Source organism: Galleria mellonella, unplaced genomic scaffold (genome assembly GCF_026898425.1).
Source record: "Galleria mellonella isolate WM207_F2 unplaced genomic scaffold, CSIRO_AGI_GalMel_v1 utg643, whole genome shotgun sequence".
Lineage (NCBI taxonomy): Eukaryota > Metazoa > Arthropoda > Insecta > Lepidoptera > Pyralidae > Galleria > Galleria mellonella.
The window spans coordinates 1,067,414-1,090,803 of NW_026442135.1; the positions used below are offsets into that span (position 1 = coordinate 1,067,414).

General features: G+C 36.7%; 3 protein-coding genes across 3 annotated transcripts; all 3 read left to right on the forward strand.

The window, feature by feature from the left end:
* Window positions 1-2,149: 2,149 nt before the first annotated feature.
* Window positions 2,150-2,821, forward strand: LOC128201908 (jerky protein homolog-like). Its single transcript, XM_052900288.1, has one exon. It carries the CDS (start codon window positions 2,150-2,152, stop codon window positions 2,819-2,821), a length of 672 nt encoding a protein of 223 aa, XP_052756248.1.
* Window position 2,822: 1 nt separating this feature from the next.
* LOC128201909 (jerky protein homolog-like) lies at window positions 2,823-3,731 on the forward strand. The gene has a single exon (XM_052900289.1). The coding sequence runs from the start codon at window positions 2,823-2,825 to the stop codon at window positions 3,729-3,731; it is 909 nt and encodes a 302-aa protein (XP_052756249.1).
* A 4,368-nt stretch (window positions 3,732-8,099) lies between these two features.
* LOC113511216 (uncharacterized) lies at window positions 8,100-22,985 on the forward strand. Its single transcript, XM_026894833.3, has 14 exons — window positions 8,100-8,289; window positions 9,214-9,406; window positions 10,386-10,458; window positions 11,296-11,423; window positions 11,939-12,010; window positions 13,168-13,251; window positions 13,941-13,986; window positions 15,429-15,598; window positions 17,040-17,107; window positions 17,195-17,330; window positions 18,146-18,255; window positions 19,480-19,573; window positions 21,668-21,790; window positions 22,742-22,985. Exons 1-14 carry the CDS (start codon window positions 8,143-8,145, stop codon window positions 22,813-22,815), a joined length of 1,518 nt encoding a protein of 505 aa, XP_026750634.2. The 5' UTR covers window positions 8,100-8,142; the 3' UTR covers window positions 22,816-22,985.
* Window positions 22,986-23,390: the final 405 nt, after the last annotated feature.

Consider the following 23,390-nt stretch of genomic DNA (forward strand, 5'->3'; position numbering starts at 1 on the left):
CCGAATTTGAAAACTCCCTCCTTTTGAAGTCAATTGAAAATGCCCAGTTTTACAGTAAATTTAAAAGATACACTTTTAAAAGGACAGTAACGATTTATATTCTGGCTTGTGTAGGCGACGGTTACCACTTACCATCACATGATGGCAAGTAAGGGAAAGATTATTTGACCAATTTAAAATATAATAAATTGAAAAATTATGCCAAGAAATAATATATTTTTATTGCAATAATATTTTATTTACTCTTATTTTTTGTTGATTTTCTTTGTAAATCGCATTGTCTAGTCATTGTTTGTTTTGTTATAGAATGAATAAATTAATTGTAATACATACCAGAGGGAGACTTTGTACAAAAGTCGATTGCTTGGGTACCTCTGTCCCATTCGTGTTTCAACCGTGGAGCAATTGTGTTTGCATGGCTGTGTTTCGCTTTGAAGGGTGGGATATGGCGTGAATTTACTGGGTACGGAGGAATAACATCTGAGTCCTCAGGAATGGCGACGCATGGGGGGTATCATGGGCGAAACAGTACACTCTGTTATGTCCATGGTACTGCTCATGTCTATAGGCGACGGTTACCACTCTCCATCAGGTGGGCCGTCAGCTTGTTTGCCATTCTAAGTTGTATAAAAAAAAAATAAAAAAAAACCGTCCATCGTTCGACAATATTTTTAAGCGTTTTAGATATAATATTATTGAAATTTATTACCACATAGTTGAATGAATGTTCTAGATACACAGTCGTGTCGTGTTAAAATGGATTTTAGGTAATTTTTCATTCGGGAAAAAACGATTTTGTTTATGAAGAGTGATGATTGAAATAATTATAATAATAATAATATTTAATTAATCAGACTACATAAGGCCCATTTTGTTAGTTATAAATTGACTTAACCTATGTTAGTAAATGAGCGGTCATAACGCTCTTACATTGATAACCTGTCCCACCCAATATTTTAGGATATGACAGTGCATTTTATCAGCAATTGTCTTCAGGACACCGTTTGAGCTAACACGCACCCTAGCCAACAGCGAAACAAATCGTTTGCGTCGTATTGCGTAAAAATCATCCGTACGCTCCCGTGCAAACATGTGTGACGCACTACAGTGACTAGGTAGCCCCAACAGTGCCCTGAAGGCATTATTATATTGGACTCGAAGAGCATTGTAAGTTTTTTGACTTATAGTTGACCCACGAGCTACTCGTGTAGAACACCTGACAATTTTTATGGGAAAAATATGGAAATAACAAAATGCATGCACTATGGGTGTTAAAATAACAATACATTGTAATATTCGGTGATTTAAAACTCATAAACTAGCAAAATTATTTATCATTTACTAGCTTTTATTCGCGACTTTGTCCGCGTGATTCGAGTATGTTTACTTGCCGGGATAAAAAATAGCTTACATTCTGTATTCTTCTCCGTCCAATATAGTATGTGTATATCAAATTTCATAGTGACTGGTTAAGCCGTTAAGACGTTACAAGCTAACAAACAAACAAACTTATGATATTAGTTAGGATTGAACACATAAAATACTTAATATAAAAGATATAATAAAAGCTTGAAATAATTAGCATCAGAATGTTCTGTCAGTGAATTTAATAAGTTTTCCAAAGATAATTTTTCGGATTCAAAAAAAAAAAAAGCTTCTGCACTATATTCAGAGTTATTATGTTTTTTTTTTTAATGTCTGATAATGGAATGGGTTAGCCCTGTTGTTAGTGCAGACGCTAACGGTATACGCTGGCGGGGCACCAGTGAGGGATGATAGGAAAAGACTGGTCAGTTAGCCTGTGATGGATACACCTGGAATTCAGCACGATGGTTTCCAGGGCGGACCACGTGGAGGTCGACCTGACAGGGTATATTGCAATACAGTGGACCCCCGATAATCCGGCCCCTGTCTAATCCGGCGCCCCCTGTAATCCGACATGACAGAATTATGTTTGACAATCTTTGCTAATATAGATCACGCAAGTTTGAACAGGTCACAACTCGTACGCGCCACCGCTATTGTGCTCGACGCATATGCATTGTTTTACTTAGTTTGAATTTGACTACTAGTGATAGCGATACGGCCTAGCGTACGTTCATTGTTTACTATTTATTCATTGTGTATTAAGTATATGTAGTACCTAGTAATGTCGTCACAAACCCAGAAGCGAAAGCACAAAACGTTGACAATTAAAGAAAAATGTGATATTTTAGATCGCTTAAATCGCAATGAAACTTTCAGTAGTTTAGCAAGTGAATACGGCGTAGGCCGATCTACAATTTATGACATTAAAAAAAACCACGAGAAGATTAAGAAGTTCGTGTCAACTACTGACTGCGGGCCAGGCAAGAGACAGACACTCAAGAAAGCTGAACATCCAGAAGTGGAAGAAGCTTTGTACATGTGGTTTCTTCAGGAAAGAAACAGGCATGCACCAATTTCGGGACCCATGTTGGCGATGAAAGCTAAGTTTTTTTATAAGGAAATAACAAAAAAAGATGATTTTATGGCCAGCAAAGGATGGCTAGAACGTTTTAAAAGTCGTCATGGCATACGTTTAATGACTATTACAGGAGAGAAACTTTCTAACGATGCCACCTGCATAGAGCCCTTTAAATTAAGATTTTTGCAAAAGGTGAACGATTTTAATCTTGACCCGTCACAGGTGTATAATGCAGACGAATCAGGGCTTTTTTGGCGTGTGATGCCTAACAAAACTTTCGTTTCTTGTAACGAAAAAGACGTACCTGGACGAAAAGTGAGTAAAGAGCGTGTAACCATACTACCATGTGCTAATGCTGCAGGTACACGCGCTTAAGATGGTGGTCATTGGGAAATCTAATAAACCAAGGGCATTCAAAAACATTGATTTACCTGTACACTATTACGGACAAAAAAGTGCATGGATGACAAAAGACCTTTTCAAAAAGTGGTTTGATGAATGCTTCGTACCTGAAGTTAGAAAATGGTTAAAAGATCATAATTTTCCTCAAAAAGCGTTGTTGCTTCTTGATAACGCTCCCGGTCATCCGTCTGAAGAAGAACTGACAACTGAGGATAAATGCATCACTGCGATGTTTCTTCCGCCAAATTGCACTGCACTGATTCAACCAATGGACCAGAACATCATTCAGTTTGTTAAGCAAGACTATAAAAAAAACCTACTTTTGAGAGCCGTATCAAAAGACCAACCAATAGAAAAAACTTTAAAAGAATTTAATATGAAAGACTTGGTTTTTGCTCTTAGTCAGTCGTGGAGTGCGTTACCGTCATCAACTATTAAATCGTCTTGGAAAAAGTTATGGCCAGATATAATCACCACTCCTAGCAACGATCCACAAATCAGTGTAACTTCGGAAGTTATAGAACAAGTCTCTACTGAAACACAGATAAGTCCGGAAGATTTGGAAGTCTGGTACCGTGGAATGGATAAAGAAGAAAATGTTTTTCTTGAAATGTCTGACAAAGATATTATAAAAGAGGTTTCTAATAATACAACAAACGATCAGGAAGATAACGACGACGTGATTGCAACTGCTCCACAAGTCACAGATCAAGACGCAGTTAACGCTTTTGAGCTAGGTTTACAATGGGCTGAAGAGAATGGTACATCCTACAACGAACTTTTACTTTTGAGAAGACTGAGGGACAAAGCTCTGATCTCGCGTTATAACAACCTTAAACAAAAAAAAATTGATGAATATGTATTTCAAAGCTTCATAATTTGATATAGTATTCACTACATGATTTTGATTAATAATTCTTGATTATTTTGGTAGATATGTATGTGCATTTATGCTTAATTTTATAATAAAACGTAAGCTCTCAATTGTTATTTAATTTACTAAATTCGACTTACATAAATTAAGTCTGATTTGTACTTCAAAGTACATACATATGTACGTATAATATAGTATAGACTCTCGTCATTAGATATGTAATTTGTCGGATTACAAGGTACTCTTTCGTAAAAAAATCCGGACTATAGGGGTCTTAGGCAGTGGTCTATAATCCGACAAATTCGATAGTCCGACACTGCCCTGCATAATGTTTGCCGGATTACCGGGGGTCCACTGTATAGCAAAAAGACTGATAGACCGCACTACTTCCCTCCACGGGCTGAATTGGTAGGCCAAAATTTTCTTTAACGTTTTTTTTTTGGGAATTATAACTCGTATTTTTTTGGGAATTTTTTTCATTGATAGAACATTTAAAAATGAAATGCTAATGATTTTTTATTTTTATTTTAATCTGTTTAGTATTCTCTCCTTTATTTTTTTTTTAGAACATACCGTTTGGATATATCATAAGTGCCTAATATTCATAGGTTTTATTCTTTGTTGGAGAATATTAATGTATTTATTTATTTAAAATAAATAAATACTTTTTCAGTTTCATTACACTAGCGGCCAGGCTTTACACTTTTTTTTTTAAATAAAATACAACGCATGGTACTCTCTGATAATGTAGCTTTCTATATTTGAATTTTTAAGTATATATTTTTTTAGATTATTCATTACAAACAAAAAAGTAAAGCTATTCCTCATTATATTTAGTTTAGATTTAATTTAATTAATCAAATTTTTCAATCCAATTACAATTTGACTGATTGTTTATGACCTCTTCTCATGTGAAAATAGCTGTGTTTGTGAAATGACGTCTTCAGCGTCGAATAGTCCAAAATATATTAAATATAGCAGGTACGGTCAGCATCAAAATTTGATGAGAAATGAAAGATTATCCAAATCTCTGTACTCATACATATGCCATTGTAAACGTTCAAATAGTTTTGATTTTATACTATGTTAATTAAATGCTAGTCTTGTTGATTTAATTATGTACGCAAAACTGTTTATGATTTGCAAATTGTAAGTATTCATCGACTTTTGATGCTGACTGTACGTGTAAAATGGATTTGACTGTACAAAAGTTACACAGTACACTGCCATAAAATAATGAATAATAGAAAATAGGAATATATGTATTTTTAAATATTTGCTCACTCGTGTAATGTAATTATATTAATATAATTTATCAATTTTCCATTTATGTTGCGAAAAAGTTTTTTTTTCAATGCATCACAGTTTTTTTTATAATCTACCTCGTGATGGCAACTATGTTTATGATTTTTAGATATAGGTAAAGTATTTCAAGATATACTTGAGCATAAATAGAGAAATTGCATCCAATTTGGTACAGTAGTTTTTGTGGGATATCAAAATAAACATACAGACGGATAAAAATTTTGAAAATTATTGTTTTTACTGTTATCGTCCGTAAGACCTCATATTGAAAAAAAATTGTGTGAAAAAGCACTCGGTGAACCGCCAGTACAGCCAACCGTTGAGAGTGGAACATTCTTATTACGGTTGGTCGAATTCTAGGACCATATAGTTTCTGTGTTACCTCAGAATGGTTACATATGGTATAAAAAACATATATTTTTCTCAAATATGCTTGAGAATGTGAGCATTATTTTGACAATCTTCTTCGAGATAAATCGAAATTGCCGTACTGGCCAGATACATGCGGGCAGCGGCCGGCAAAAGTTGTATGAAAATCCATATCTGTCGTGTTTAGCGGCCAGATAAATTACTATGTAAATTCATATCTGTCCTGTAATTTAAAAATGGAATGACCTTTTACTTCGATACATGGCTACCAAGGAGGTAACTAATAAAAGGTTTTATTTAAATTTCGAACTGGCTTGCAAATATAAAGCTGTTTATTGAAAAAAAAAAAAAAACAGGAACATTATGGCGCGTGAAAAATTATTATTGTTCGTTATTCGTCATTGAACTTAAAAAGTAAAATTATGTTTATGATTTCCGCGCATTGTTTGAGAAAAGTACTATACAAGTCTTGGCCACAACTAGGCATTGATGGACTCACGTGTGTATGCCTCGGCTGCGCTTCGGCCCACATTTGCACGTCCCTCCATCAATGCCATTTTAATCTCTAAAACAAGGACTATTATATAAAATTGTTTTTAGAAGCCTTTAAGCTACCACACACATGGGACAGAACGGGGCAGCATCCTAAGGTTGTCTGGAAGAGATCGCTGTTTAGCGATAAGGCCGTCCATTGTTACAACTTTGTTTTGCTTTTATGTAATGAAGTATTATATAATTTGGTATATTTATTTTGTTTGTATTTCATTGAAGGGAACAATAAATATTCATTCATTCAACGTCTGTGTCTTGATCTTTCTCATGTGTGCAGTAGCGTAAACGTTACTACAAATATATTAATATACCTCTTTTCTAGAGAGTTAAATAACAAATTTATATATTAAAAAAACGTTTGTACTGTTAAACTGAAAGCAAAAATGCAAATTATATTATATTTGGAAGATGTCAATATATTACTAGCTATACATTAAATAATTATAAATTAACAAAATAAATTTTTTGTACACCTACCTTTGTCAAACTATTAAAAAGTAACCCCTAATTGGATAGAAAGAAGTCTCTAATATCAGCGTAATTACGTTTAATTTTTTTTAATTACGTACAATTTGTATTCTTTTGTGTGATTAGAAAATATAATGTATAAGGTCACGTTCACACTAACGTATAGTCAGCCGCTGATTGAACAGGTCTTACTGTGTGGTTATAAGACTACATTATAATCATCGCAGTACAATAAATCAGACGTCAATAAGGGAGATTGACAACGAGTAAAACACTCGTTGATGGTAGTAAACTGGAGTACTTCAGATTTACATGATGAGTACTCTAGTCTTAACCAGTTACAATATCTCTTTTATATTAACTGCTGCGTATTGTTATCTACGTTACCATATCACAAGAGCCTCTGACTACGTTTAGCGTAATAATATATTGTCGGTTTTATAATGTGAACGATAAGTTGAGTATGTTGTATGTGGGAAAATGGTAAACTGTAACGCTTGTTTATAGTCAGTGGCTGTCTATACTTTGGTATGAACTTGCCCTAAGTGTTAATTATAATAATTGTATAGGTAATCAGATGACATAAAGACGGTATTAGATTTATTAGTGCTGACCGTAAAATGTCTGATAAATGACGTCTTCATAAAATCGTCGAGGTCAACGTGTTGTCCCTAAAATGACTAGGAAATGACGTCTTAATGTCATTGACGTGACAGTGCTGCCTAGATAGTCGCAGTTCATCTAGTTGTGGTCCAGTACCTAAACAAGTGTTCAAGCGGTACAATTGTCTTTCGACGTTTACAATGTTTTCGGCTTGTTTTGACAATTTTGTAATGTATTTTACATGGGAAATAAATACTTTGAATTCCTTTTTGGTTTTATTTTTTATTATCACTTGAATAATATGATGTGATGGTGCTGCGTCGTCAGTTCTTGACTAGAATTGGCTCATGATCGCATTTATGGCAATTTAGATTATAAAGAATAGTGTGTTATACTAAGTCTATGTATGGCATACTAGGAAACAAATAGGGGCTAGTATTGCTTGTCCCTGCCATGTCCCTGGTGAATAAATGGAATTTTATTCCACCTTTTCCCACTTTCATTCAAAGACGTCTTTTTTGGGCTGGAGCCTTAGAATAGATGAATTATGGTAACCCCACTTGCTTTATCACATTATGAGTGCCCTATACTTATTGTTATTATGAGCCTTATACTAAGTCTACTGCTATCTTTTAATGGGTGTAAATGGCATGGTAACCCCGCCTTCGCTGTCGGTATACGCTGGCGGGGTGCCAGTGAAAGGTGATAGATGAGGATGAAAAGGCAGGTCAGTTAGTCCACCGTGACGAATTCAACTATAAATTTGTCACAGTAGTTTCTAGGTCGATCTGATATAGTATATTGAGCATATAGCAATGGGGACTAACCTCCCCATTACTAACAATCCCTTCTCCCTAGTCTACTGCTATCAGTATACACTAATGGGGTACTAGTGAGGTGTTATCAGGTTAGGTTAGGATGAAGCCGGGTTAGTTTTTCCTTGACTTGGTATAACGTACTACTATAAATTGTATGACTCGATGGTAGAGTATTGACTCTACTATCGCATAGACAAAGTAAAAATTTATGGAAACTAAAGAGTTTTACTACCAGATAATAAGCAGAATATGTCACAAAGAAATCAAAAAATTTGTAGATCAACAACCAGAAAAAATAGTAAAATATGCAATTCTCAATTATACTCTTGTCTGAGATATTTATTCTTCTGCATGTTTTTGTTCATGTGGCATCCAAGAGTGTTGTACCAATTTTATCTTTGAATCCAAAAACTAAACAGCTTTCCAATAAAACAGTAAATGGAGAACTCAAGGTATATTTAACTAGGTACATATAATGTAGCTCTAAGGGTCTCTAAAAATGGCAACGATTGGGGGGAATTTCTGTTTTCAATGGATGATAATGGGATGGTAACCCTGCCTTGGCAAATGGTATATGCTGGCGGGGCACCAGTTAGGGATGATAGGTGTGAATGGAAGCAGGTCAGTTAGCCAATTAAGATTCACTTGGAATTCAGCACGCTAGTTCCAAGGGGGATCACGAGGAGGTCGACCTGATAGGGTATATTGTTAGCAAAGGGACTGGTAGTCCGCATTCCTTACAATCCCCCCCCCCCCCTTTATTGGGGGGGAGGGCAATATGATAAGGCATGTTTGCCATTCTAAGTTAGATATATAAGCATTTGAAATATTTCCCTTAGCATTATAATAAAAGCGCATATAAGTTCGTCAGGATAAGGTATGTATGAATAAAAATAGCTGGATAAATTTTAGAGAAAAAGGAAACATTTGGGTTTATTAATGTTCATATAAAAATGAGAAAGAGAGAGGAAAAATTCGTGTTAGTTTCTTCATTAGTACACCGGGGTCGTTAGAAATCGGCGCGTAGTAAGTTTATAATATTAGTAAGACTTCTTTGAAAGTTACCAACACACCAATAAACCTCTCATGAATCTAGAGTTGTCTAGAAGGCAACAATGGTATCTTCTTTTTGGCTGCGGTAGGCACTTACTGCGTGTATATATCTTTGCTAGTCAAACATTACAACAAGCATTACTTTTTACTACTCAATCTCAGTTACTTCTAGTCGTTTTTTGACTTACGCCTATACCAGCTACAGGAGTATGATTGCAAGTGTAAACGACATTCAAGAGGCATATGAAGGGCACCTTGGTTGGTTTCAAATAACTCTAAAAAGGAGTCCTTTCATTTCCAATCTTCTCACTGACACTTTACAGTTCCTCCCATTCATAATGCTGATAGACAAGGATAAAGATACAAGCGAATATTGGCGTGAGACGGAGATACTGTCGCTAATAAGGAATGACGAGTCTGATATCGATTATGACAAATGTGATCAGACACCGACCAGTTACTTGGTGCAATTAGCCAGCAGAAGAACTGTGAGGCCAATTTGTAGGAGCAGATTAGGTATGGTTACTATAGATAAAATAATACCTAGTTATTTATTAATTATTATTTTTTATTTAGACTTTAATTGACTGAATTTAATTTAATTTAATTTCATTGCTTTGTATGTGTAAACTACATATTTTTTGTTTGTTTTGCTCTGTTTTTTTTTGTTCTTGTTTTGTACACTACTGTGTGGGTCCCATGCTTCTTTGATCAAATTATTTCTTTCTTTCTTTCTTTTTTTCTAGTATTTAGAGTATTTAGTTTTTTTTTAAATCTATATATTTTTATTCAACAGTATCAGTCGTTAAGTGTCCATTGCTGAACATAATGCTTTCCATAAGGAGTGTTTTACCACTAGTTGCCACACTAGGCAGGCGGGTTGGCAACCGGCGTTAGGCTTTTAAAGATGTTTTATGAGGGACGCTGCTGTCCATAACTTTACCATTAAATTCCCTTAGTCGCCTCTTACGATACCCATAGGAAAGGAAGAAGTGACTTATTCTATATTGGGACCAAACGGCCATTTTTATTTAATGTTTATTGGCTAAGAAGCTGAAAACAAGAAACATGGTGACGTTCGTGGTACTTCTTATGATTTGCCATTCCTGAGAATTAAGGTATTATACCACCATACTTAGTCATTTTATTGCGATATCCCTGACAACTTCCGATCCGTGTGGTCCCGGCGTAGAATGGGTGTCATAAGAGGCGACTAAAGGAGGGCGAGGAGTGAACAGCAGCGTCCCTCTTAAAACATCTCCAAAGCTTAACTGCTGTTGCCAATCCGCTTGTCAAGCGTGGCAACTACTGGAAAGACCCCCCTAGGAGAAGGCCTATATTCAGCAGTGGACAGTTAAAGGCTGATATGATGATTCCTGACAACTTGAAATATAAGCATACAAGTATTGCTGCTTTACAAATGCAGAAATACGTGAGGGTCAGAGGTACTTAAGTAGATGAACTTCTAGTAAATATCTATTTTGTATATTTTCAGATTATCAACTATGTCCACAATGCCCTCATTTCAGTAATCATACGGAATGTGAGCTATTTAGAGATTCTTGCAGGTAAAATAGTTGACAAGTCGTTGTCTTTATTTTTACTCGACACCAGTGTTTCCCAACCTTTACTGTGCCATGCCCCACTTGAACATTCCTAAAAATGCCCCCATGCATAATTTTTCCCAACAAAGTTTACTTGACGACTTTAATCGCCTAGTTGATATTTTGGTAACGTCAAACAAAATTATACCTAATAAATATTTACAGCATTTTCTTTTTATTTACTTTTTTGTTAAATTTGGTAGCGATATCTACTCGTAGCATTTAAATGGCTCGGAGCGTGGGCTCCGAGTTGGGAAACACCGCTCTATAGGGGGGAAAGGAATTGTTAGTAATGGAGACTGAGAATCCCATTGCTAGCAATATACCCAACCAGGTCGACCTCCTCGCGGTTCTCCCTGGAAACTATCATGGTTAATTCCTGATGAATTCATCATGATGGGCTACCTGGCCTGTTTTCATTCTCATCTATCACCCTTCACTGGTTCTCCGCCAGCGTATCCCGTTAGCACAGGCGGGGTTACCATACCATTTTCACCTATAAAAAAAAAAGACGCCGCTCTGCATTAACGTAAAATATTTCTAGAAGAACTGTTATATTTTGTAACACGATTGGATTCATTTATATGAAACATAGTTATCAATTGACCTTTTGAGTTAATATGATAAGAAGGTCCGAATGTGTATCGCTAAAACCTAAACTAGCTATAAATAGAATGGTAGGGAAGAGATCGGTTAGTAACGGGCAAAGGGCTTTATTGTTAGCAATATAATTTGCAACCCAATTAGCATAAAGTAATAGCGAGAAATAAGACTTAATCCAATTTTTTTTTATATTTCAAGGGAGAGGAAGGTCCATCCATCGGAGTATCGTACGTACTGCGACAGAAAGTATGGAAAATGGCGCGCGATGTTCTTGCCAGCCGATTACTCGCAATGTCGATGTTGTGATGAATGCATATTTTATAGAGGTACAGAATTTAGTTATAAAATGAATACCAGAGGGAGACTGTACAAAAGTCGTTTGCTTGGGTACCACTGTCCCATTCAAGTTTCAACCGTGAAGCAGTTGTGTTTGCATGGCTGTGTTTCGGTTTGATGGGTGGGATATGGCAGTGAATTTACAGAGTACAGAGGAATAACAACTGAGTCCTCAGGAATGCAACGCATGGGAGGTATCATGGGCGAAATAGTATACTCTGTTATGTCCATTGTACTGCTCACGTCTATAAGCGACGGTTACCACTTTCCATTAGGTGGGCCGTGCGACGCTGGGACGGGCCGCTAGTCTATCCTTATAATAAATCTGTAGATAGGTCAATTCTGTACATGAAATATATTTCCAAAATAACTATCAGGGGGTGATTAGTGATCGATACTGATGCCAAAAATGCAATCAGTAAAATTTTTGTCTGTCTATATGTTTGTTATAGAAACAAAAACTACTCGACGGATTTTAATATAAAATATTTTCATTCCATTTCAGAATTAGATCAGTCTTGTATGCAAGACGAATACAATTTTGATACTGAAGAGTTTCTGCCCGTAACTACTATAGGTAAAATATATTTTAATAAGATATTTATAAAAAAATGTTTTCAAGTAAATGCCTCGTGTAGGCTAGCGTAGTGAAGGCTAGTGCTCCACAAATTAAAGTGATAAACTCTAGTGACACAGTATCGTGCTTTATGGCGAAATATGAGAAAGACCAATGTTCAGCAGTAGACGATGGAAGGGGTTTTTTTACTGGATGATAATGGAACTCTTTTTAATGGGTGATAATGGCATGGTAACCCCACCTGCGCTATTGGTATACGCTGGCGGGACACCAGTGAGGAATGATAGACGATAATGAAAAAGGCAGGTCAGTTAGCCCATAGTGATGGAATTCAGCACGATGGTTTCCAAGGAGGGGAGGGGCACGGGGATGTCGACCTTGTTAGGGTATATCCTTAGCAATAGGACTGGTAGTTTGCATTACTAACACTCCCTTTCTTCCAACGATGCAAGGGTTGTAATCATAATGGCGATAACCGATGATTGGAAATTAATTTATGAATTTGTTTTTGGTTCAGAAATATTTTTTTATGCGTAGTGATGGAATAATGACACAATTCCTTTTATTGTAAAATGCATGTATAAAAGTAAAGCACGATATAATAATAAAAGTCTAAACTAAAGTTTATAGAGTAATAGGTTAGAATCCTTTAGACCCTAATGGGAGGTGTTCTGTTCCAAGTAGTGATACTTTCCTAACGCTCCTCAAATATTGCGTCTAAACTGCGCCCACCATGTACCCTCTTGTATAGGCATTCCGTCACCCGTAACCAATAGCGAGGACGGGATGCCATAAATACTGTAACGCAAACCATAAAAAAAAAATACCAAGTAGTGAGATGTTTAATGGATTGTTAAAGATGCCTTGTTTCTTGTACTACCTATATCAATTTCACCTTTTATTTTTTTTTTCTGAGCGTGTTTGCTGTTGGCCGTGAGTGGCCTTTCCAGCTTCACGCGAATGCAGGGGCGAGTGCTGATGGCACTCCAAGCCTGCGAGAGGGGAGCGACAGAGGTGTCGACTCTTTCTAATGGACTGCGGTGTGTGCGCCTAAGGGCGCCAGAGTGGCTCGGCCTCGGCTTAGGCCACCGCACTTCGACCCCCGTCAAGGGACGGCGAAGGGTCGGTACATCTGGGTTTCACCTTTTAATGATTAGATTTCAGAGCCGGCTGCAACCCTTACTGGGGTCACCCAGACCAGGAATTAAAAGCTCTCCGCTGTGACGACAATTTGCGTAGATGTATGTTACCATTTCCTTATTAAAATTTCATAGATGTACAATTAGATTTTTCTACTACCACCTGATAGAATCTACGATGAATATACTTTTATATGTATTTTTGGTAAAAGCTTATTAGTGTCTTTATTTTCATGATTATTTTTAAATATTTTGTGTTGTTAAACTCTTTATTAAAATGCCTATATGGTTTTTTTTTATACAACTTAGAATGGCAAACAAGCTGACGGTCCACCTGATGGAAAGTGGTAACCGTCGCCTATAGACATGAGGAGTACCATGGACATAACAGAGTATACTGTTTCGTCCATGATACCCCCTATGCGTTGCTATTCCTGAGGACTCAGGTGTTATTCCTCTGTACCCAGTAAATTCACGCCATATTCCACCCTTCAAACCGAAACACAGCCATGCAAACACAACTGCTTCACGGTAGAAACACGAATGAGACAGAGGTACCCAAGCAATCGACTTTTGTACATAGTCTCCCTCTGATATTTAAACTCTTTATTAAAATGACTATTTGAGTTTAAAGAAGTCAGGATGAATTTTCAATCGAAGGCTAGCAGTGTGATTGTAGAACTAATTCTTTGAAATAATTTTTATAGTTTAAATTTTATAAATTATTTCAAACTATTTCAGGTTTTTATACTTATTATAATTCACTATAATATATTTGTCGATATTTCCAGGCGTGCCTGTAACCATGCCGTCATTGGCCAGTAACTCATTAAATCTGTAAGTACGACATTCATTCAAATTTGGGAGAATGTATTTATTGGATAATCTATCATTTAGTTATTTTCAGGTAAAAAAGTAAAATTATTTGGTTGCTTCCTAACTTATACAAAATTAAAAATATGTATGTACCAAGTCATATTATTTAATAAGCAAGCTAAAGGGGCAATTTTTTTTTTTATGGTTGAAAATGGTATGGTAACCCGCCTGCGCTAACGGGATACGCTGGCGGAGCACCAGTGAAGGGTGATCGATAAGAATGAAAACAGGCCAGTTAGCCCATCATGATGAATTCCTAATTAACCATGATAGTTTCTAGGGAGAACCGCGAGGAGGTCGACCTGGCTGGGTATATTGCTAGCAATGGGATTCTTAGTCTCCATGGCAATGGGTTGGTCACATAGCTCTAAGAACTGATAACTGATGGGGAAGAAAGGTTCTTGAATGACGACTCTCTATGGGCAAACGCAGTGCAGGATGATCCCCACAATATGGAGTGACGACCTGACATGCATTGCAGGGAGTTAGTGGATGCAGGTAGCTCAGGACCGTTCCTTATGGCAGTTTATGAGGAAGGGCTGTGTTCACCAGTAGACAGATAACAGCTGAGAAAGAGACTGACTACCAGAGGGAGACTTTGTACAAAAGTCGATTGCTTGGGTACCTCTGTCCCATTCGTGTTTCAACCGTGAAGCAGTTGTATTTGCATAGCTGTGTTTCGGTTTGAAGGGTGGGATATGGCGTGAAATTACTGGGTACAGAGGAATAACACCTGAGTCCTTAGGAATGGCAACGCATGGGGGGTATCATGGACGAAACAGTATACTCTGTTATGTCCATGGTACTGCACATGTCTATAGGCGACGGTTACCACTTTCCATTAGGTGGACCGTCAGCTTGTTTGCCATTCTAAGTTGTATAAAAAAAAAGCTGAAATGATGATGAGTCATAATATTTATATAGTATAGAAAAATTTATATCTATGATAAGTCTATGGGAGTCTAGGGTTATGGCCAATAGTGATTATTTGCTCTGTGGTCAATACTATAACAGAATAAGTATAGTGTATTTGTCGATAGACATGTCTTTATGCCCGCATGAAGACGTTAGCACAAGATTCTCAATATTTCCGTCCTACAATTTGTTTGTATCTAGAGTGACTACAGTTTTTTTTTTAATGGATGATAATGGAATGGTAACCCCACTCGCGCTATCGGTATACACCGGCGGGGCACCAATGAAGAATGATAGGTGAGGATGAAGTAGGTCAGTTAGCCCATCGTGACGAATTCAACAAGAATTGTTCACGATGGTTTCCAGGGGGAACCACGTGGAGGTCGACCTAATAAGGTATATTGCTAGCAATGGGGCTGTCAAACTCCATTGCTCACAATCCTTTTCCCCCCGAGTGACTTCAGTTGCAAAAACTTGTTTTTATTCAGGCGTCGTAATTTTCGATACGAGCCCGCGAGCGACGGTAGCGATTGTCCAGTGTCCTGCCGAGGGTATGAATGCAGGAGTGGATTCGTTCAAGAGACCGAGTGCGTAAAGGGGGCATTTCTCCCTGATAAGGAACAATGCAACTGCTGTGGAAGCTGCAGCGCATATCAACGTTAGTTTCTATCAGGAAACCTAACAGGAAACATACCAGAAGGAGACTTTGTACAAAAGTCGATTGCTTGGGTACCTCTGTCCCATTCGTGTTTCAACCGTGAAGCAGTTGTGTTTGCATAGCTGTGTTTCGGTTTGAAGGGTGGGATATGGCGTGAATTTACTGGGTACAGAGGAATAACATTTGAGTCCTCGGGAATGGCAACGCATGAGGGGGTATTATGGGCGAAACAGTATGTGTGTATACTGTTATGTCCATGGTACTGCTCATGTCTATAGGGAACGGTTACCACTTTCCATCAGGTGGGCCGTCAGCTTGTTTGCCATTCTAAGTTGTATAAAAAAAAACCAACAGAGCAAATGTTCATAATGGGAAGTATTCATTTTTGCTGAGTATGAAAAAACAGATTGGACCCTGGTTCGGTTGCCACTATTTTTTATGTAATGGCAAATCCTGACGGCTCTCTTATGTTTTTTTTTTATTATACCACCAAGGTGTGCTCTGCCAACTATGTGGCACTTTTGCCTACTACATAGTTTTTATTTTAATGAGTGATAATGGAATGGTAACTCCACCCATGCTATCGGTATACGCTGGCGGGGCAGCAATGAGGGATGGTAGGTGAGGATGAAAGCTATTCAATCAGCACATCGTGATGAATTCCACTGGAATTAACCACGATGGTTTCCAGGGGGAACCGCGTGGAGGCTGACCTGATATATGGGTGGGTGTATTGTTAGCAATGGGTCAGTTAGACCCCATTACTGACAACCCCTCCCCCCACTACACAGTTCAGTGTCATCAATTTATCACTGCATACAAGCTAGTACTTTCACACAAGTAAGACGTCTTGGAAGAGGGCTTTATTCCGAGTTTTACTTTTCTTTTGCTAGATATATATTTATTTTAATAAATTACAATGAAATGGTCACGTCGCCTTCACTATCGATATATTCTGGCGGGGCATCGACGTGTCATAGTAGGTAAGGATAAAATCAGACCAGTTAGTCCATTATTGACGCATTATAGACGCATTAACTACTATAGTTACCAGGGGAAACGCGTGGAAGACTTGATATTGCCCACAATGGGACTGTTACCCGGTTACAAACAATTCCTTTTCTTTCTACACTAGACATCAGAGGGCCTACTATGAAATGTTTTCCGAAATTTCGGAGCCGAACGAAACACAAATTTGATGTTAAAATTACATAAAACTTACCGTTTAAAAACATTAAAATATTATTCTATTAGATTTTTATGGTAGGATTTATGACGAACGAAATGTTAAGCTACATTTACTGGGCCATATTAGATATAAACGAAAACACAAAATTGAGTCCGAAACTTCGGAATTTCATTTCATGGTAGGCCCTCAGGTATACTTTTTTTTCTTATTGGCTTCTTTCAACAACCTTACAAACATGTTAATTAATTACAGAGTTGAATCAAAAATGCGCCGAATTTAAGAAGACAGTTCACCTAGTAAATGGTTCCAAAGAAATTGAGGTACATTTATAGTTACATTAATATAATGATTGATATATGGGTAAAATAGTGGCTAAAAAGGAGTTTTTTTTTTTTATTATTATTTAGGTAGAAGAAGAGTTCTTGGAACCAGGTTGTGACGATGGACTGGTGTGTCGACAAGGTCGCTGTCAGGATATTCATACGGTGCAAACCACAGCGGGAGGTCGTTGGAAGAGGGACGAGGATTCTATGAGTTTTAATGGTAGTTTTTATTGGAATATCCCGAATAAGGTATTCTTAGTAATGAGGGACTAGAGCTCTTTTTACATAATGTGATATCCCTGGGTACGATCGCTGTAAATTGCTGATGAGTTTGTCACGATAGGCTAACGGACCTGGTTTCTTCTTACTTATCATCCGTCTCTGATAAACCGCTAGCATAAATCGTAGGCGATGTAACAAAAGGCCTTTGGTCGAAGTTTATAGAATCTGACCTAAATTAAATTAACATTATTAGGATGTTGATTAGCTGGATGCGGATCTCTCTTAATAAAATATAATTAATAAAATTTTATGTTATGAATGTGTTCTACTAATAATATGTATATATATATATATATATATATATATATATATATATATATATATATATATATATATATATATATATATATATATATATATAATTATAAGTATATATTATTTGTCACTATTACTACATGTACATATTATAAAACAAAGTCGCTTACCGTCTCTCTGTACCCATGTATGCTTAAATCTTTAAAACTACGCAATGGATTTTGATGCAGTTTTTTTAATAGATGGAGTGATTCAAGAGGAAGGTTTATGTGTATAATACATGCATAATATATCAGAGAAATACTAATAATTTTATCGTACCTATACGTTTTTGTATCGTACGTTACAATAAATAAAAATAAAATTATATACTTATTCGAAATTGTTTTCTGTCGTATATTTAGTATCAGCATTACATCCGTGCGGAGCCGGGGCGGGTCGCTAGTTATACTTGTAAGTGCGACGTTGTCGGATTAGACTTACGTTACTGTTTCGCAGAGCCTTGCAAACTCGAACTGAAGTATTTCAAGAAGAAATATGGCGTAGACGGTCACTTGCACTACGATGCACCGCAATGTACTCCGTTATGGCTGTATGCTCCTGTGCAGGTAAACCTTAAATACGAGTAAGTCCTAAAATAATCAAACTTCCTTTGTATTACGGGTGCTTGTACAATTTATATATATATATATATATATATATATATATATATATATATATATATATATATATATATATATATATATATATATATATATATATATTAAGTACTCCATCCAAAGGTTGCTTGGAAGAGATCGCTCTTAGCGATAAGGTCGCCCATTGTTTTCTCATTGTGATTATTTCTTGTAATTGTTTATATTTATAATAAGTTTACTATTGTAATCTTTTGGAGGAAACAATAAAGAGTATCTATCTATCTATTTATCTACTTTATCTTATCATTATTATAATTTCAGCCATTATCTGTCCACTGCTGGACATAAGCCTCCCCCATAGACTGCCATAAAGAACGGTCCTGAGTTACCTGCATCCACTGACTCCATGCAATGCATTTCAAGTCGTCACTCCATCTAGTGGGGGGTCGTCCTACACTACGTTTGTTCGTACGCGGTCGCCACTCAAGAATCTTTCTTCTCCATCGGTTATTGATTCTTCGAGATATGTGATCAGCCCATTGCCACTTCAGCTTGTTTATCCTTCAGGCTATGTCGGTTATTTTGGTTCTTTTGTGGATATCTCCGTTTCGGATTCTATCACGCAAAGAGACTCCGAGTATAGCCCTCTCCATAGCCCGCTGAGCAGCAGTAGACTTTATCTTATAAATACATAGAAATAATTCAAATCTTTTTTTTATACAACTTAGAATGGCAAACAAGCTGCACTACCATGGTTACTACCATGGTTTATCAGAGGGAGACTTTGTACAAAAGTCGATTGCTTGGGTACCTCTGTCCCATTCGTGTTTCTACCGTGAAGCAGTTGTGTTTGCATAGTTGTGTTTCGATTTGTGTGCTGTGTGGATTATGGCGTGAATTTACAGGATACAGAGGAATAATATCTGATTCCTCAGGAATGACAACGCATGGGGGGTATCATGGGTGAAACAGTATACTCTGTTATGTCCATGGTACTGCTCATGTCTATAGGCGACGGTTACCACTTTCCATCAGGTAGGCCGTTAGCTTGTTTGCCATTCTAAGTTGTATAAAAAAAAGTCACTATTCATTTATTTTAAATTTATTAATTAATTTTAATTATTGTAAATTAAATAAATAAACTATGAATAGAGATTTTTAAATATTAAGAAGGAGATATGTCTTATTTACCAGTGTCGCCGTTTTGTCTGCTACTGCGCTTTGGAAGATGGTACCTTCATTCAGGGAATAAAAGTGCCACGAGTCGAAGTATCCAACATGAACTGTGGTTAGTAGCTACACTTTACATCCTTCTTATTTTATTTATTTATTTATTTATTAATTTTATTTGGAAAACACATCAGTTTCAAATCATAACCTTCTGAAATTTTATAATGATGTTTGTATGTAGATTTGAATGTAAGTGGATAGGTGGATAATAAACTTTATTAGCTTTTTGTATTAGTGCAGTAACGACTATCGTGAGTATTATATTTCTATATCTATATTCCAGAGGGAGACTTTGTACAAAAGTCGTTTGCTTGGATACCTCTGTCCCATTCGTGTTTCAATCGTGAAGCAGTTGTGTTTGCATGGTTGTGTTTCGGTTTGAAGGGTGGGATATAACGTGAATTTACAGGGTACAGAGGAATAACACCTGAGTACTCAGGAATGGCAACGCATGGGGGGTATCATGGGCGAAACAGTATACTCTGTTATGTCCATGGTACTGCTCATGTCTATAGGCGACGGTTACCACTTTTCATCAGGTGGGCCCTCAGCTTGTTTGCCATTCTAAGTTGTATAAAAAAAAAAGGGTAATTATTTATGCCATAAATATTAATAAATGAATTAATGAATGTAAACTCAACAATAAAGAGTTTCCTTCTAAAAATTAAACCCCATTACTAACAATTCCTCCTCCTTTTTCAAATTAGACATATTTAAAATGATACTGAAGAATATCGTACCTATATTATTAGTGCCTGTCATATTGGGGGGAGGGGAGGAAAGGGATTGTTAGTAATGGGGTCAAATAGCCTCATCACTAGCAATATACTCTGTCAAGTCGACCTCCACGTGGTTCCCCCTGGAAACCATCGCTAATTCTAGTTGAATTCGTCAATATGGGCGTTAGGCTTGATTATCTGCTTTCATCCTCATCAGTCATCTAGCACTGGTGCCCCGCCAGTGTATACCGATACCACAGGCGGGGTTATCATTCCATTATCATTCATTAAAAAATGTGTAATAAACATAGAAATCATGATAGAACGATGATTCGTATCATATTTATATCATATAAATAGTGATAGAATGATAGTTTCATAATTGAAATAGGCGTTTTATTTTTTCGGTAGTCCCACTGTTATGTTGACGTCCGTGACGTTATGTTGACGTCATACTGACGTTACACTGACGTCAATTAGGGGTTATAGATAATTAAGATGGTAACTGTGACGTGATCTATGATTAAGGTCCGGCTTTTGATGATTTGTAATTGATGATTTTAATCTTTGCCCATCGTTTTGTGTCATCCTGCGTTTTTCATTCGTCATACTTCTTACCAGAGTGAAAATTTGTACAAGAGTTATCTGCATTTAATGAAATATCGATCAAAAATGACAAAATCTTGACCTTTTTTATTGGATGACAATGTAATGGTAATCCTGCCTGCGCTAAAGGTATACACTGGCGGGGCACCAATGAGGGACGATAGGTGATAATGAAAAGGCAGGTCAGTTAGCCCAGCGTAATGAATACATCTGGAATTCAGCATAATGGTCTCGTAGGGGGAGCACGAGAAGGTTTTTTTTTTATACAATTTAGAATGGCAAACAAGCTGACGGCCCACCTGATGGAAAGTGGTAACCGTCGCCTATAGACATGAGCAGTACCATGGACATAACAGAGTATAATGTTTCGCCCATGATACCCCCCATGCGTTGCCTATCCTAAGACTCAGGTGTTATTCCTCTGTACCTAGTAAATTCACGCCATATCCCACCCTTCAAACCGAAGCATAGCCATGCAAACAAAACTGCTTCACAGTTGAAACACGAATAGGACAGAGGTACCCAAGCAATCGACTTTTGTACAAAGTCTCCCTCTGGTAACAAGGTATATTTCTACCATTCCATTATCATCCATTAAAAAAAGACAGTTATTTTAACATTTTTATAGCACCAGTTTGGAAGTATAAAAGGTAAAAAAGGAATTTTCAAAATCGGTTTTATAAATGACGAAGTTATAAAGTAACAAATATTAAAAAATAAAGCCGTCCTTTTTCGGAATAATTTGAGAATTATTGCGATATTCCCGATCACGCGGACGAAGTAGTGTGCAAAGACTAGTATTGCAAATTAAATCGACGTGTGTATAGATTGTGTCCGCGAGAAATGCCGCACGAAGTCCAACGTGGAATGTGACGGCTACGGGAATTACAAGGAGGCTCTATTCGTACCCCACATTGATGAGTGGGGCGAGTTGCGAGACTATGACGAAGGTAAGCTTGGATATTTTATTTATTCATCAACATTATCATCATCATATCAGCTGTTAACTGAACAGAGGCATCCCCCAATTGGGGGGGGGGGGGGGGGGATTGACAGTAGTTACTACGCTTGGCAGGCGGGTTAGCGATTCCAGTTAGGCTTTGGTAATGTTTAAAAAGTGACGCTGCTGCCCATCCCTCGATCGTTAAATAAATTTTATTTATTGGCGTTAAATAAATAGAAAGCAATTATTATAATAATATATGGCTGGTTGAAAACCAGCGCTGTGCAGCTGTTAACATTGCGCTGGGACACACACAGCATCAGCTGAGCCTTCCTTTTGCCTAGTGTGGAACACTTCTTGTATATGTATTTTCTATTGTTATTTTGTGTTTACTGCCATTAAATGTTTTCTATTCTATTCTAATATTTACTGGATTTATCCCGCGACATTGTCCGCGTGACCGGCATATGTTTGCTAATCAGGATAAAAAACCTACGTTCGTCTTAGTCCGTTAAGGCGCTATGAGGTAACAAACAAACTTACTTTCATATTTATAGCATGAGAAAGGATTACATTGCTAAGGAATGGAATGTCTTTCTGCTTCTGTGTTCCCGGAGAAACACAACCCGGGACTCTTTAAGTCGATGGTGAATTAATATTTTCTGGGTAAGTAGTATTATCACTTACCGTCTGGTGAGGTAAGATCAAGCGCAAACCCAGCTTCTAATATAAAAAAGCACCTTTATTAAATTAAGTAGAGCTTACACTATGAGAACTAAACAAATTATAAACATAATTAATGTCAATTAACGTAAGTCATTCCTTAAAACTAATGTCAGTATTCATCGACAAGAAATAAATTAATTTTCCCGATAAAAGTCGAAGTAGAAGAAAGATTTTTTCTTTTTAAAAGTTTTTTTTTAAACCTTAATGTTTTCTTTTTTTGTATTTTGTGCAGGTTCTACTTTTTCGGAGAACCGTTCTGCTAGAGATGTAGATCAAACGACAATAGATGTGACACAAGCTGTTTAAGTTCATATGCAACCAAGGAACTTTTTATCCGTGGGCAAAATTTCCTTTTGTATGTCAGAGTTAAAAGTTTGCTCAGACTTTTAACTCTGACGAGAGAGTGACGTACCTTTTGGTACGATCATAAACGCTATAATGCAATCCGACATTTTTAAGATTTGCACAAAGGGTCGCCGCGGACTTATGACTGCGAATAAAATGTACGTTGGCTTCACATACCTTAACTTTATTGATTCTTTTCTAATTAACAGTTATAGAATAAATAGATCTGTACTTTCAAAATAATATTTTTGTTTATTATAGAAAATGGGTACATTGTAGCATCCGGCTTTTATGCCAAATATATTTTTTTCATAATTCTTTTTGTTTGCCTTTCTGTCCAGTTTTCTATTACGCTGTTCAAGTTTCTAGGTCTAAACAAGCTATAAACATATAGCATTTTTTAGACCTACATTTTTAAACAAATATTTTTTTTACCTATCGAAAGTTATTATGAGCAAGTAACATAGGCTATATTATTTAAAAAAAAATAGAGTTCCTATGAATATAACAATAATCAAAGTATCGACAATTTGCCT